General features: G+C 41.8%; 1 protein-coding gene across 1 annotated transcript in view; it reads right to left on the bottom strand.

The window, feature by feature from the left end:
* The window catches only part of NCKAP5 (NCK associated protein 5), a 776,078-nt gene that overhangs the window by 94,045 nt on the left and 668,750 nt on the right, over positions 1–13,283 (bottom strand). Inside the window, exons 18-20 of the mRNA XM_049615277.1 lie at positions 9,467–13,239; positions 8,538–8,715; positions 1,165–1,240 (exon numbers count right to left, since the gene is read on the bottom strand). Coding sequence (XP_049471234.1) covers positions 1,165–1,240; positions 8,538–8,715; positions 9,467–13,239 — 4,027 coding nt within the window. The remainder of the gene's footprint in view (positions 1–1,164; positions 1,241–8,537; positions 8,716–9,466; positions 13,240–13,283) is intronic.

The raw sequence follows: 13,283 nt of genomic DNA, 5'->3' as shown, positions 1-13,283 counted from the left end.
ACTGCACTCATTCAGCTGTTTGTTAAGGTTTTTGGCTCCTCAATTACAAATGGAAAGAATAACAATGGAGTGCTGGTCTCATTAAGCTGTGGGGGTACAATAACTCTCTGAGAGAAACTGTAAGTTACAGTTTGCAGAAGACTTCTGGGTACACGAGAAAACCAGCCATGGAGGGTCTCTATAGGACCCAAAGAGTGGGGAGGTGCTTGAAGCTGGCAGCTGAAGATACAGGAGCAGTGGATACTCTAACCAGACTAGAAACCAGAAATGTGTGGGGCTGTCATGCCCTAGAACATAGGATTCGATATCAACTGCTATACCCAAATGTGATTAGAAGAAATTATTCCATCATGCCTTGGTATCTGGTGTAAAACTCCTTAATTGGCATGCTTGCTTTCATAGCTATTTTTGGAGCCTGAGGAAAAACTTATTCTGTCATCATCCAAGGTGGCTGCTATCACCTGACAAGGATTATAGTCACAGACAACTACCTCACCAGTTACCTCCTGGCTGCTGAAAACAGGTCAGCAAAAGGTCAGCAAAGTCTTTTCGTGTTGGGAAGCTGAGTACCTTCCACCTAGGCCTAGGCACGATTTTAAGAAATAGCTGACAAATCAAACTTATTTCACACACACGGATACTTGTAATCAGGGTTCTAACAGAAATGATGAAGAAAATGAGTTGTGAAGTTTCAGCAAGCCATGTACACCGAAATCTATTAGATTCTGTGTGTAAAACATATTCAATTAAAAAATGATTCCATTTAAGAAAGCTACCACCCCACATTTCTATGGCAGTTGTGCAGAATGCTTCTTGAGACAATTATAGAAGCTGGATCGATTCAAAGTTGATTTTTTTCCTCAGAGAAATTATTTACACTCAGCATTGTTTCCATTTCATCCTGACAAGTACCTACTTCTCATCAGTTTGCAGCGCATTGCTCTGAAAACACGCATGTTTTCTCTATAGGTCCTGCTTTGAACCACTTACTTTATGGTAGCTTCCAATGCCTGAGAAGATAAAAGGAAGCCTGTGTGAGAGGTTAAGACCCAGTGCTCACAGAGGTGAGGCATGGGACGTGCTCTGTAGGAACACACTGTGTCTGCAAGAAGGTTGCATTAAAAAAATATCACCCATGAAGATGTACATGACGTGGATGTTTACCTATGATGTGGCTCTGAAATGTGGGCTCCGCAATCACATCTTCATCCTCTTGCAGGTCTCTGCTTGCTTCTTTTATCTGCGGCAAGAAGAAAATACTGTAAGTTCTTCTTTATTACATTCAACAGATTGTCCGCAATCCTCAGAATGGTGGTTGGTTCTGTAACAAATGTGGGCATGTGTGAGTCAGCTTGTGTATGTACATATACATATACAAAGATTCTTCATTCACTTGGCTTTATGACAAGTTTTAATCACAAGAGCATATTTTCAGAAATATAACCCCAGACCTGAAAATGAGGATTTTCAGGGTAACTAATTCTCCAAAAAAAATTAGAGATAATAGCGTTGGCTTTTAATACTTAATAAAGTCATAGCTGTTAGGAGAAATTAAAGTCAAAGGACATATAATTCCTCCAGAGACAGTGACTTTCACCACAAGTTATTTTAATAAGAAGAAAGAAATATACTTAGATCTCCTGACCCTTTCCTGGAATGTAACTCTCTAAGAAAATTATTTTTTTTGTTCTTTCTGTGATGAAACATAAGGTGACTATGATGTATGCTTAGTGGACTAGAGCAGTGACACATTTATATCGATTTTTTAGGTCAAAAACATTCCCCTTATATTTCAGTTGAAATATCCAGATGCTGAAGGGGGTAGCATTCAGCAGAACTCTAGAGACCTGAATAAAGTCACAGTGTTTTACAAATGAGAATTCTGAGATCCAGTAAGTTTCCATAAACACATTGTAAGTGGAAATGCTGGGATTACAACTCAGGTCCCCTCCTTCTCAATCTAGTGACAGTAGTAGCAACAATAACATTATCAGTACCAACCGTAATTTAAGATTTTTTAAAGTATATTTATTTTCAGAGAGAGAGAGAGACAGAGACAGAGACAGAGAGAGAGACAGAGAGAGAGAAAGCAAGTGCAAGAGCTGGGGAGGGGCAGAGAGAGAAGGAGTGAGAGAGAATCCCAAGCAGGCTCCTAGCTGTCAGTGCAGAGCCTGATGTGGGGCTCAAACTCACAAACCATGAGATCATGATCTGAGCAGGAGAGTCAGATGCTTAACCGACTGAGCCCCCCAGGTGCCCCGATACCAGCCATAATTTAAAAAGCAAGCTCTTCAATACTATAGAGCAGGAGCTGTTTGAGCTCTTAATGCCTATGATCTCATAATCCTTAGAATAATGCTAGGTGCTATTGTTAGCCTCCTCCTCCTGAAGAAACAGACAAGTAATTACCCAAGTGGTGGAACCAGGATTCAAACTAAGTAGTACCGACTCCAGATTTGTGTTCATTTGAGGGAAATTTGTTGTTCTCAAATGTCCATTTGACTATGCCAGTAGACTTGGCTTCAATATCAAGGCAGCTTGTGGTCCTTGGCAGAATGACCCAAAAAGCCCTTTTAAAATATATCCCCATCGGTCACCTGGGCAGCCAATGATAATGATGTGAACCATGCACTGAATGCAATGGAGTTCTGCTTAGGCACATGCATTAGAGGCTGTCAGTGGACATGTGCAGGGGCTTGAGTGGAATGCCAAGAAACTCTTATTTCATACTTGCAATGTTGAAAGTCATATGGTGCATAATGACCTTGAGATATATTTAGCTTTTACCTATTTTTCATATTTAATGGAATAAGACCAATATTTATATCTTAAGACTGCAGTTCCAATATCAGAATGTAATTGGTGCTTATTCTGTATATGCTGATAGTCAGACGGTGGTGGACTCAAGAGAGTATGTAGATGGCTACCTGAACCTCACAAGGAGAGACCAAGGGTTCAATATCCAGAGGCCATGCTTCCTCACTTTCTTTCCTCTTCAGCCTTTTGCTCTGCAGGCATCCCCCTGTTTGTTAGCATGTCCAGAAGAGGAAAGTTAGGGAACGGGGCAGGGTGTGGTCGTGGGGGAAGCCTTCATCAATAATCTCTGTTTTCAGTAGTGGACATTTATGCACAGCAGAGAAGAAAAATGCCATGAGCATCAGCAAGGCTAATGTGTTACTTATTTGCCTTCCAAGCTTTGCCTAGCTCAGGGATCTGTTTGTGACAAGGCGATCAAAAGACTCACTGAAAAAGGGATCCCAAAACACCTTCATTTCCATCAACCCAATCTGAAGCTTCCAACCTCATTTATAGACACATCAAGGAAATCTGTTTGTATTTTCAGTGCATACCAACTCTTATGCCAACATATTTAATGTTTTTCCTTACCTGTTATGTAAAATAATATTTCCTTTAGGTTTTCCTAAACTGGGGGTGCCCTGCTAACCTGCTGGAATGTAGATGAATCATCATCTTTATCAGCCTGTGAGATTCTAAACTAAAGATTCCAATAATTAAAATAAGATTCTCATCTTACAGATGAGGAAGAGGCTCATACAGGGTTAGTGATCTTTTCAAGGTCAGAAAGGATTTCAGTTTTAGAGGGGGCACTCCTGGCCCCTATTCATTGCTATAATTAAATTTTTCATAGTGCATGATACTGTCACAGATGTCCTTTCTAGACCTTCCCAAGAACTAGGATATTTTTTTAGTGTCTGCCAGTTAGATATGTAGGCAGTACTCCACGTATATACAAGCAACATTTTTATTTAAGAGTAGCAAAAATTTTCCAAGTGTGTGTGTGTGTGTGTGTGTGTGTGTGTGTGTGTGTGTGTTTAACTTCCCTGCTTCCCTTCCCTTCTTGTTTCCTAACCAATCTGTGGAACTTCACCACCACTTTTCTCCAAGTATCATATTCAAGACAGAAAACAAAAGGCCATCCTTTTGTCCTACCTTTCAGCTCTCTGTCAGAACTTTTCTAGGGCGTTCTGTGCTTAACAGCAAATGTTAAACGTGGCCTCTGGGTATTTATCAGAGGAACAGGGCTTGTAGACAAGGTCCCTGGTTCTTTCAGCTTTCCTAGGCTGATGACCCGTGAGGAGTAGATGACCCATGAGAGGAAAATCCAAAGGAGATGGGTGAAGAACTAGCAAAGGAGTGGAAAATGAGGCATGCCTCAGAATGGCATACTTGTTGGTTCTAATCATCTATACAAGTAGATTCCAATGTGAAGTGGCGAGGAATTAAAAAAAAATCCATTTGCCTATGGAAATGAGGGGCATGATTTGTTTTGGCAGCAGATTCCCCTTGCTAATTATATTTTTCATCAGCTGAATTTAAAATGAATTTTCATTCTTGATCGCACAGGGTCTGGGTATTGGTGAGTCATTGTAGGAACTTTGCTGGGGATCAGGGGCTGCCAACTCAAGATTAAGAATTTGCCAAAGATAGGCACAAGTGGGACGATCTTCACGTGATGAAGCCCTTCAAAGATAGGAGTGGTCACAAAACCCAGAAGTTTGGCTCAGAAAAGAATAGTGATTAGAGATGTAGAATTTTCTCAAGCATTGTTCTACCAGAAACAGACACAACCTAATGTCAGTAATGTCCTATTTGATAAGAAGTAGCAGGTAATTCAAGCAATAACTATGGGCTATTTTTGGTTTAAGTTTGTTGTCAGTATGTCAGGGGCCTTCTAATGGTACACCTCCAACTTCTGTCCATCTTTTGGGGTCTGCAGTTGTAGTCAAGAACTGTACCAAATACTAATCCCTAACAGGAAACCAGTAAAGTGTCACTGTGCCCATTATATTCTATTCACCCCTATAATTAGAAAAGGCAGGGAGGAATGAGTTTACAAAGGACCCTGGAGGAAAATGGAAAAAATAATTCAACACATGCACACACAGACACACACCCAACATTTGGGGATACCCTTCATTTGGAATTCTGCTTCTATGTCTTCTATAAATCATCCCAACATAAACTGCTTCCCAGAAAACAACATTTATTGCAAAAGAACAGAATATAATGAACCTAAGTGAGACAAGAAGCGATCTTTGGAAGGAAAACTCTAAAAGGCATTACTTTTAGAAAAGTTAGTCGTTTAAAAAAAATTGCAGGAGGAGGTCAAAATATGCATGCTTCTTATTAGCATCAAAATGCATTTAGTACAGAACTGTTCAATTAAGGATGTTGAAATTACAACATTTTGCAGAACTTAATAAGATGATAACAATTTGCGTAATTATTGTACTATTTTATGCTATTTCATCACCACCGTATCATTTTTATGGGATAGTATTTGATGCTTTTTTTATTAGCATATGTGATTTTTTTCACACTATGGGACACTGGCTGAAAAAAAATACTCATAATTTAAATTAAAATACCCATATTAAAACGGCCATCTCTTCCCAGCGCATGAAGAAGGTATACGATCTCGTTAATTTTGTTAACAATTTTTATTTTGTCCAGTGATAGTCAAGTAGGAGCCTTGAGCTGTCTTCCCTTGAGACTTCTTATTACACAAAATTATCTGAATCCATAGGAAGGAAGGATTTATAACACATAACAAGTAGAGTGCATTTCTTTCTTTCTTATTTACTTAATACCTATGCAATCTTTCCTGGGGATGCCTTTTCCCCTCTTGTCATGATTTTATATAATTCAAGTAGAAGTACAAAGTAACATGGCCCTTGTCTAAATTACACAAAAATTAGAGCTAAGTGGTCTGTGAATGATGGCCTAAATGGGGACATAAGCCTCTAATTAAGGTTCTGAAAAGAGAAAAAGATTGAATTCAGCAAAGAATTAATGGGACTTTTACACATATTTTAAAATGTATCTAGCAATCCTGAAAATGGGTATTGATATGCAGCTACCAGTGAATGCAGTGCAGGTCTGCTACATACATGAATTTGTTACATGTATGGAAATGCTCATGTATCAGCATAGATTAGAATACAGTCCCTGAGGACCCTCATAACTGAATATAGTCTTGGTGTGTAAAGGGAAGAGATGGTGGTATATTATAACATTTTGAACAGTGATTTCACTAAAAAACAAAACAAAACAAAACCCATGTGACACGTAATGTATTATGCGTAGCTACTGTTTTCATCCCGAGTGAATACTGTCAGAAAGATTCTCTGCAATAGAGTTTAAAATAAGCAAATGGGAAATTTACCTTGAGCTCTAGTAGGGGAAAATTCCCTCAAACTCTGAATTTTAAGAGGTTCATGGGCATTCCCATCAATGTGCTATGGTATTACAATATATCCTATTTTGCAACTAATTTCCTTCCTGTACAGGCTGATAACATATAATAAATAGGTTTTCACTGCTAGTCTTGTACTAGTCCCAAAGGAGACTATGGCAATGTCCTTTCTGAAATTAGTAATTTTAGTCCATTCCACATTGATGATTATGGAGATGAAACAAAAAAACCCCACTGCATTTTACATTAAAAAAAAAAAAAAGACTAGGTGGTCAACTATCCAGGTTAATAATATTCCTCTGTATGGAAAAGCTTCCCAGCATGACTAATTTCCTCTTGCAGCTAACTAGAAAAAATTAGCATATCCCTATTGATTATGTATTTTGGGGTGGTTAAGTAATCTTTGTACTTCACAGAAAATAATAAGAATGTTTCTTGCTGATATTCTGGAAGGACCAAAGGACACTTATTACTACCCTGAAATGTAGTAATTCAGTGAAAGACTGAAGACGAGAGACAAAAAGCACAGAAATTACTGTAGTGTTAGGAAGTAACGAGAAAGTAAAAATGAAATTGTGAAAGCCAAACAAAGGTTTTTTTGTTTTTTTGGTATTTCTGTGCAGCAAAGATATATACCCTAAGCTGTCAGAAACATATTAAATGGGGCATAGTTAAATTGAGTGCCTCTGATAAGAGGCTCTGCCAGGCTATCAAAGTTTTAGATCAGTTGGATTGAATTTCTGGCATATTGCACGTTTCCACACTGTTCATTCTCTCTTTCCTTTCGGTGACACTACAAGGGCAGCCTTACATATGCTTATAATTTGTGATTTTACAATGCGGGGGACATCTACATTTTCAAAGAAGGGAGGATACCATGGAAGCCCAGAAGAAAAAGGCAAAAGGCGGGGCGGGGGGGGGGGGGGGGGGGGGGAGACTTTTGCAAGGACCTAGTTTGCAATATGACTTCAGAGCATTTGAAAAAAAAAAAAACCAAAAAAAAAACCCAAAAACTTTATAGCTCTTCCGAGTCCAAAGCTATTTGAAAGAAAAATGTGCATTTGTGTTAAATTAAATTATGTCTATGAAATTCTAAGGGATCCTAAATATCAAGAATTAATTAAACTAGTAATTAATAATAATGAATGCCAATCATGATTACTTCTAAAATCTCCTGTGAAACACTCTAGAAAAAAAATGTATAATTACTTTATATTTCAGGTTTTTCCTAAGAAAATGGTAGTATGTACCATATTTTACAATCTCTTTTATTATAGTACAAAAACATATGGATACAGTAATTCTATAAAAAGAATTTCTTTTTGTTTGTGGAAGTGCTTCAAAACTTATACAAAGGAACAATAAATATCACCAAATCAATTATGCAAGAACAGAAAGAAGGTAAGGAGAGCAAATGCAATTTAAGGTAATTTTAAAACCAAAATATTATTTGAAACAAGCATATCCTGGGGAAATATAAAAATACTCTTTCATTTTTTAAATATTTATTTTTGAGAGAGGGAGAGGGAGAGGGAGAGGGAGAGAGGGAGAGAGGGAGAGAGAGAGAGAGAGCTCACATGACACATGAGCAGGGCAGGGGAAGAGAGAGAGGGAGATAGAGAACCCCAAGCAGACTCCATGCTGTCATCACAGAGCTAGACTTGGGACCAGATCTCATGAATCATGAGATCATGACCTGAGCCAAAATCAAGAGTCAGCCACTTAACAACTGAGCTACCCAGGCCCTTTCATTTCTTAAAAGAAATTACCCCTGAGTTGAGTTTTTCACTTCATAATTAAGAGACTCAATAATAGGGAATCAAGTTCCAAAATAGATTTCTTCAATACTTTCTGTCTAGGTGAGAGGAATTGGTACATACAGCTTTCAGAAAAAAAAAAAAAAAAAAAAGAACAGTGCTTAAATCGAGCCATCAAAATAGCCAACAATCTCTCCAATTGTTTAGCACTATTATGTTTTATAATCATGTCCACGCCTTTTTGTGTTGTTGGAAATGAAGGAAATGATCATCAAAATAAATCCCCTGCACAGGAGCCTAATCTGAAGATGACACCAGCCTATCAGTTGCAGGCACTCTGGTTATACTGCCCTGAAAGGCAGCTAACCCAGAAAAGATCCTGGAGGCAGCGACTCCATTTGCAATATTGCTCTCACTTCTCTGCTGTCACCAGGTGTCTCTCCTTTTCCTTGAACTTTCTCCCCCCATTCACCCGATAATCTTGTGCTTGTACATTGCCATCAGCTTAGCTAGAAAGAACCCAACCAGATTCACTTCATAACCAGGATGGGGGGAGCACTTACCAGGGAGCTTTTCGGTATTTCCACATCGGCTTTGGTTTTGATGTTTTTCTTGTGGTTTCCTTGAGTGCTCGTAGAGCTGCTGGTGAGGCAGGAACCCTGGGAGCTGCCCTTTAACACACTCCTGCAGGAAACATTATTTGATCCACTTTCTGTCTGTTGAGCGGCTTTCTTATCAACTCTGCAGGTAGAAAGTGATTCCTCTGATAAATTACATTGCTCTTCTTCAATCACTACTTTTCCCAATCCTTTGATGTTTAAGGTAACCTCTTTGTATCTCTTTGTCTTTAAACCTTTGAGTGATAAATGTTTGTCAGTGGCCTTGATCAGATCTTCACCTGACATCCCAGGAGTGTGTCAGTTTAGATTTGATATTTATTTATTTATTTATTTATTTATTTATTTACTTACTTACTTACTTACTTACTTACTGCTTGTGAGATGGGGGAAGGAGGGAGCAAAATAAAAGCCACTGAAGAGTGATTGCTAAATACATGTCTGGCTTGAGATCAGCAGGAAATGTAATTACCTCTGGAACGTTTCTAAGTATACGTTTGCTTGCTTGGCACAATCAATGAGGTCGGCATACCTTAAAACGTATGTGTAATTTTGTTCCATTTCATGCCATGTGGGTACAATCCACGGTCCCAGTGTAGGCTGAATTTCTATCAACCTTGATAAAACTTACCATTCTTTAATTTCAAAGACCATTGATTTGGTTAACAAAGTAACATGGACTAAATTATCATTTTATGGCTAACTTTTATTTCATTGTTTAAATTCTGGCTAATGTACAAAAGACTGCTGCCACTGTGCATTTCTATTTGCATGAAAACATGCTTGACCAGCATTTCATGTGCAGGAAACAAACGACCCTCCCTGTTTTGGGGGGGGACCCCTTGACACTGCCACCCTCTTTGCCAAGACCTTACCTGTTCAAAAGTTCCGTCATAAATGTATCTTTCGTTGAACATGTGACAGGGCTGGGTCTACTTCTTGGTTCAAACTTCGTTTGGTCATAGACGTCTTGTGGGGTCTTCAAAGTATTTTTGCTTTGTAAACTACTGTCTGGACTCTGTGCCAACCTAGTGTTCCTGGCAAGCTCATTTTCCATTTTACACTGCAGCTCAGGCTTCTTTTTCTCTTTTTTTCTCTCCGATTTTAGCTGTTTGTTTCCAAACCCCAAACCTTTTGCATCCTTTTTTTCCACTTTGGTTTTGGAGACATCCATTTTCTTGCTACTGAGAGCTGGAAGTCGACTCCTCCGAAAACCAAACCAGCTGGCTAAAGAAGGCCCCGGCTTTGGCTTCGCTTCCACAGAGGGGGACTTTGTTTGCACTTGGCCCTTTTCCACGTTTTCCTGAATGCACAACATGACCTTTTCTTCAATTGTGGGTGAGAGGGGGGCTTCGGGGCTCACAGCACCAGTCCTGGTTGTAGAAGTATCTGGACACATTCCAGAAGTTTCTAGCTTGGAGGTCCTGCTTGTTTCAAAACTGTGTGGACGCTCTGTCCTCCCCGGATTCTGCGGGGCTCGTGGGCAATCTGCTGGGGTGGGTGGGCATGTGTAGTGGTCACTGTTTGGTTCCTCAGGGACAGCCATGGTGGGACATCCTCCCTCTGCATAGCCCTGCTTGTCTTCCATTCCACAGGGGACAAGGAGCCCTTCAGATGTTGGAGGGACCCTCAAAGGCAACTTGCTTGGGCTCCCATGCTGGTTACTGGGGCTGCTGCCTGCACTCCCTAGGGAGGCTTGCCTGGTGGAGAGATGTCCCAGAGGCCTCCCCACACCGGGGAGACTGTCAGACATGGGAGCAGAAGGGGTCTTGTTGGGCGAGACTTCCGCGGAGGAGCTCTGTCGAGTGAGGGAGTTGCCTCTCTCAGCAGTGTTGGTAATAATCTGAGTTCGAACTTTGCCTGGCCCTTCCATGGGGGGAGTAGGGGGCTTGTCACCCGAGTGAGCACTGAAACTCTGGCTGCGGGCTTTGGCTCCATTCATGCCTAGAGCCGGTTTTAAGTGTGGCTTATTGGAGGAAAGGGATCTTTTCACAGCCCTGTTTTCTACCCCATCTTTTCCATCAGCCTCAAGGGTGCTATTATCCAATGACTCTGGCATTGCCGTTTCCAGGGGAAGCCCTTCAGCCAAATTGCCTTGTGCCTGAAAACACAGTGGAGTCACAGTTCTTTCTCCCACTGTGGTCTCCATGCTCACTGGATTCCCAGCATCCTCTGGCTTAGCCTTGCTCACAGCCACAGAGCTTTTAGAGGCTTCATTCAGACTGTCTTTTTCATGTTTCCCTGGCACTGTAGAACTTTTCCTGAGCAATTGGGGAGATTTCATGAGGACTCTGAGCCCAACCGGGAGGCGAGTTTTCAGCCCTTTCTCATGAGCGCTTTGACAACCATGTGGGGTGTTATGGCTTTTGGAGGAGGGTGATGATGAGTGACTGTTACCCTGAGATGATGGTGATTCATTCGCCCCTAAGAAGGCAGGCTTGGGTGAGGTGGGGACACAGTCATTCATTTGTCCTTTTCTTCCTGGGGACACACTTTTGGGGGATGATATTTCCAGTGGCTCAGGGCCTGAAGGACAATTCTTGGGAGTCCGTAACCCTGTGTCTGCTTGTGTGATCCCAAGCGTTTGGTGAGGTGGGGTTCTGGGGACACCTCTCTTTGGAGAGACCTTTAGGGGCCCTGGGGCCATCACAGCAAATGAGCTGCTTGGGGTATGAGTGGAACATCTGGTTTGAATCACTCTTTCTGTGGAGGGCAGAGGGTGAGTGAAGATAGGCTTTTTGAAGGCCACAGAAGGTTTCTTCCCTGGCACTTCTGTCATGATCTGATTAGAAGAGATAATAGGAGCAGAGGATCCCTTCAGAGGTGGGGATTTGAATATGGTCCTTGCTGTTTCATTGGGGACCCTGGTGTCAGGCTTGGCAGATGAGGGTGGTGGCAAATAGTCATAACTGGGCCTGATGAGAAGGGAGCCTGACCTGTCTGGAGGGGGTGGGGGGGGAGGTGATTTCATCCCTGCCTCTGGCCCAGGGTCACAGTGTTTGTCCCTTGTCGGGGGTTCTCCATTGTCACCTGGCTCATTGAGGGGCCTTGGCAGTAACTGTGATGCTGGAATCTGACTCTTGGAGCACTGAACCCAATCCTTTCTGCTGGACATTTTGGAGCCATGAGGAAGTTGGCCAGGGTGTTTTGGAATGTGTGAATCTGGCTGCAAATCAAAAAGGGGTGCTGGGCCCTCAGTCTTCTTGAACCGTGAGAGCTTCCCAGGAGCTAAGGCTGGTGATTTTTCAAGAGACACTGGGCCCGATGAGGGCACTCTTGAGGAGAGTTCAGGCTCTATCATTTTTGATTTCTGAGGTGAAGACTTGCCCCTGGCAGGGATTTTTGTCAGACTTTGTTTTTGATAGATACCCATGGACACTGAAGACCTAGAATTACTCTGGCATGACACAGTGAGTGTTGGTTTGGCTGGTCTTGGTCGCTGAGTATTTTGTGTGACTGTCCTGGGGCTGAAAGAGTCAGTGGGTGCCACAGTAACATTATCTATGTCATCTTTTGGAATGTTTTTCTCAGTTTGCTCTTCAGGTCTGTTCAAGAAAGTGTAGTCTCTTGCTGCAGCTCCTGGCTGTAAATGAGCCATTCCCTGAGGTAAAATTTCAGTGTGTTCTGCCTTGGGTCCAGTAGGGGCCGAATTGATAGAAATTTCATTTCTGGTAACAGTGACAAAGCCAGTCTGGTGAGAGCTGAATTCAATGGGCTCGCCATCTTCCGCGTCAAATATGACGGTAATGCATTCTTCTGAAGAAGTCCTTTTTACAACCCTTTGCTGCTTAATGAAGCTAAACGTCTTTGGTCTACTCTCTAAGGGGATGGGCACTTGTTTTTCCTCCTCATCAGGAGACCCCAGTTGAGATTTTCCAAATCCCATAAGGATGTCCAGATTCTCCATGGATCTGTCAGTGTCAGCAGTCAGTGACAAGTCTGAATGGCTTTTCTCGTCACTGCTACCAATGTGCAATTCATCAAAGGCTTCATTGTCATCGGTGTCTGAAAGCTGTAGACTGAGAGCCACATGGCCCTGACCGCGTGGCTCCCTCTCTCTCTGTACTTGAGGCGCCTGCACACTTGGGCACAGCATCCTCTCCAAGGGGCAGTTGCTGGCACAACTGGTCTGATTCTCAGGACTTTCCCTGGGGTAAACTGAGGACATACCTTCTGTAAAGTGTTTTCTATTCAGCTCCCAGCCAAATAGGCTGTCAGAAACACTGTGGGTTAATTTATGACTGTGCAGCCTGCAGCTCTGGTTTGGAGCTGCCTGGAGCAAGGCTAAGGAGGAAGAGTCCTCATCAGCATCATCATGGGAATCTGTGTCATAGACAAATGTCTCGTGAGGCTCCTTGCTGGGGCTCCTCGTGTCAGTTGGTTTGCAGGGGGGATACCCCTTGATGCTGCTACTCTTAATTCCTGGAGAATATATTCCTTCATTTGAGTTCATGCAATCTTTATAACCCCATTTTGTTATCACTGACGGGGGTTCAAGTAACACCTTTCGCTTCTGTAGCTTTCTTAGTCCTTCCAAAATGTGACTTTCCTTGATACGAGTGGGAGGTAGTTCATCTGTCGGACTAGCGAAGCCACTTGGGAGCGAAGAGTCAATACTTAGCCTTTTATCCCAGTTTTGTGATGATTTCTAGGAAAGAAAAGTACATGTCAGACATCATTGAATCACGTGGA

The sequence above is a fragment of the Panthera uncia genome, assembly GCF_023721935.1.
Source record: "Panthera uncia isolate 11264 chromosome C1 unlocalized genomic scaffold, Puncia_PCG_1.0 HiC_scaffold_3, whole genome shotgun sequence".
Lineage (NCBI taxonomy): Eukaryota > Metazoa > Chordata > Mammalia > Carnivora > Felidae > Panthera > Panthera uncia.
This window is presented reverse-complemented; position numbering and strand designations above follow the sequence as displayed.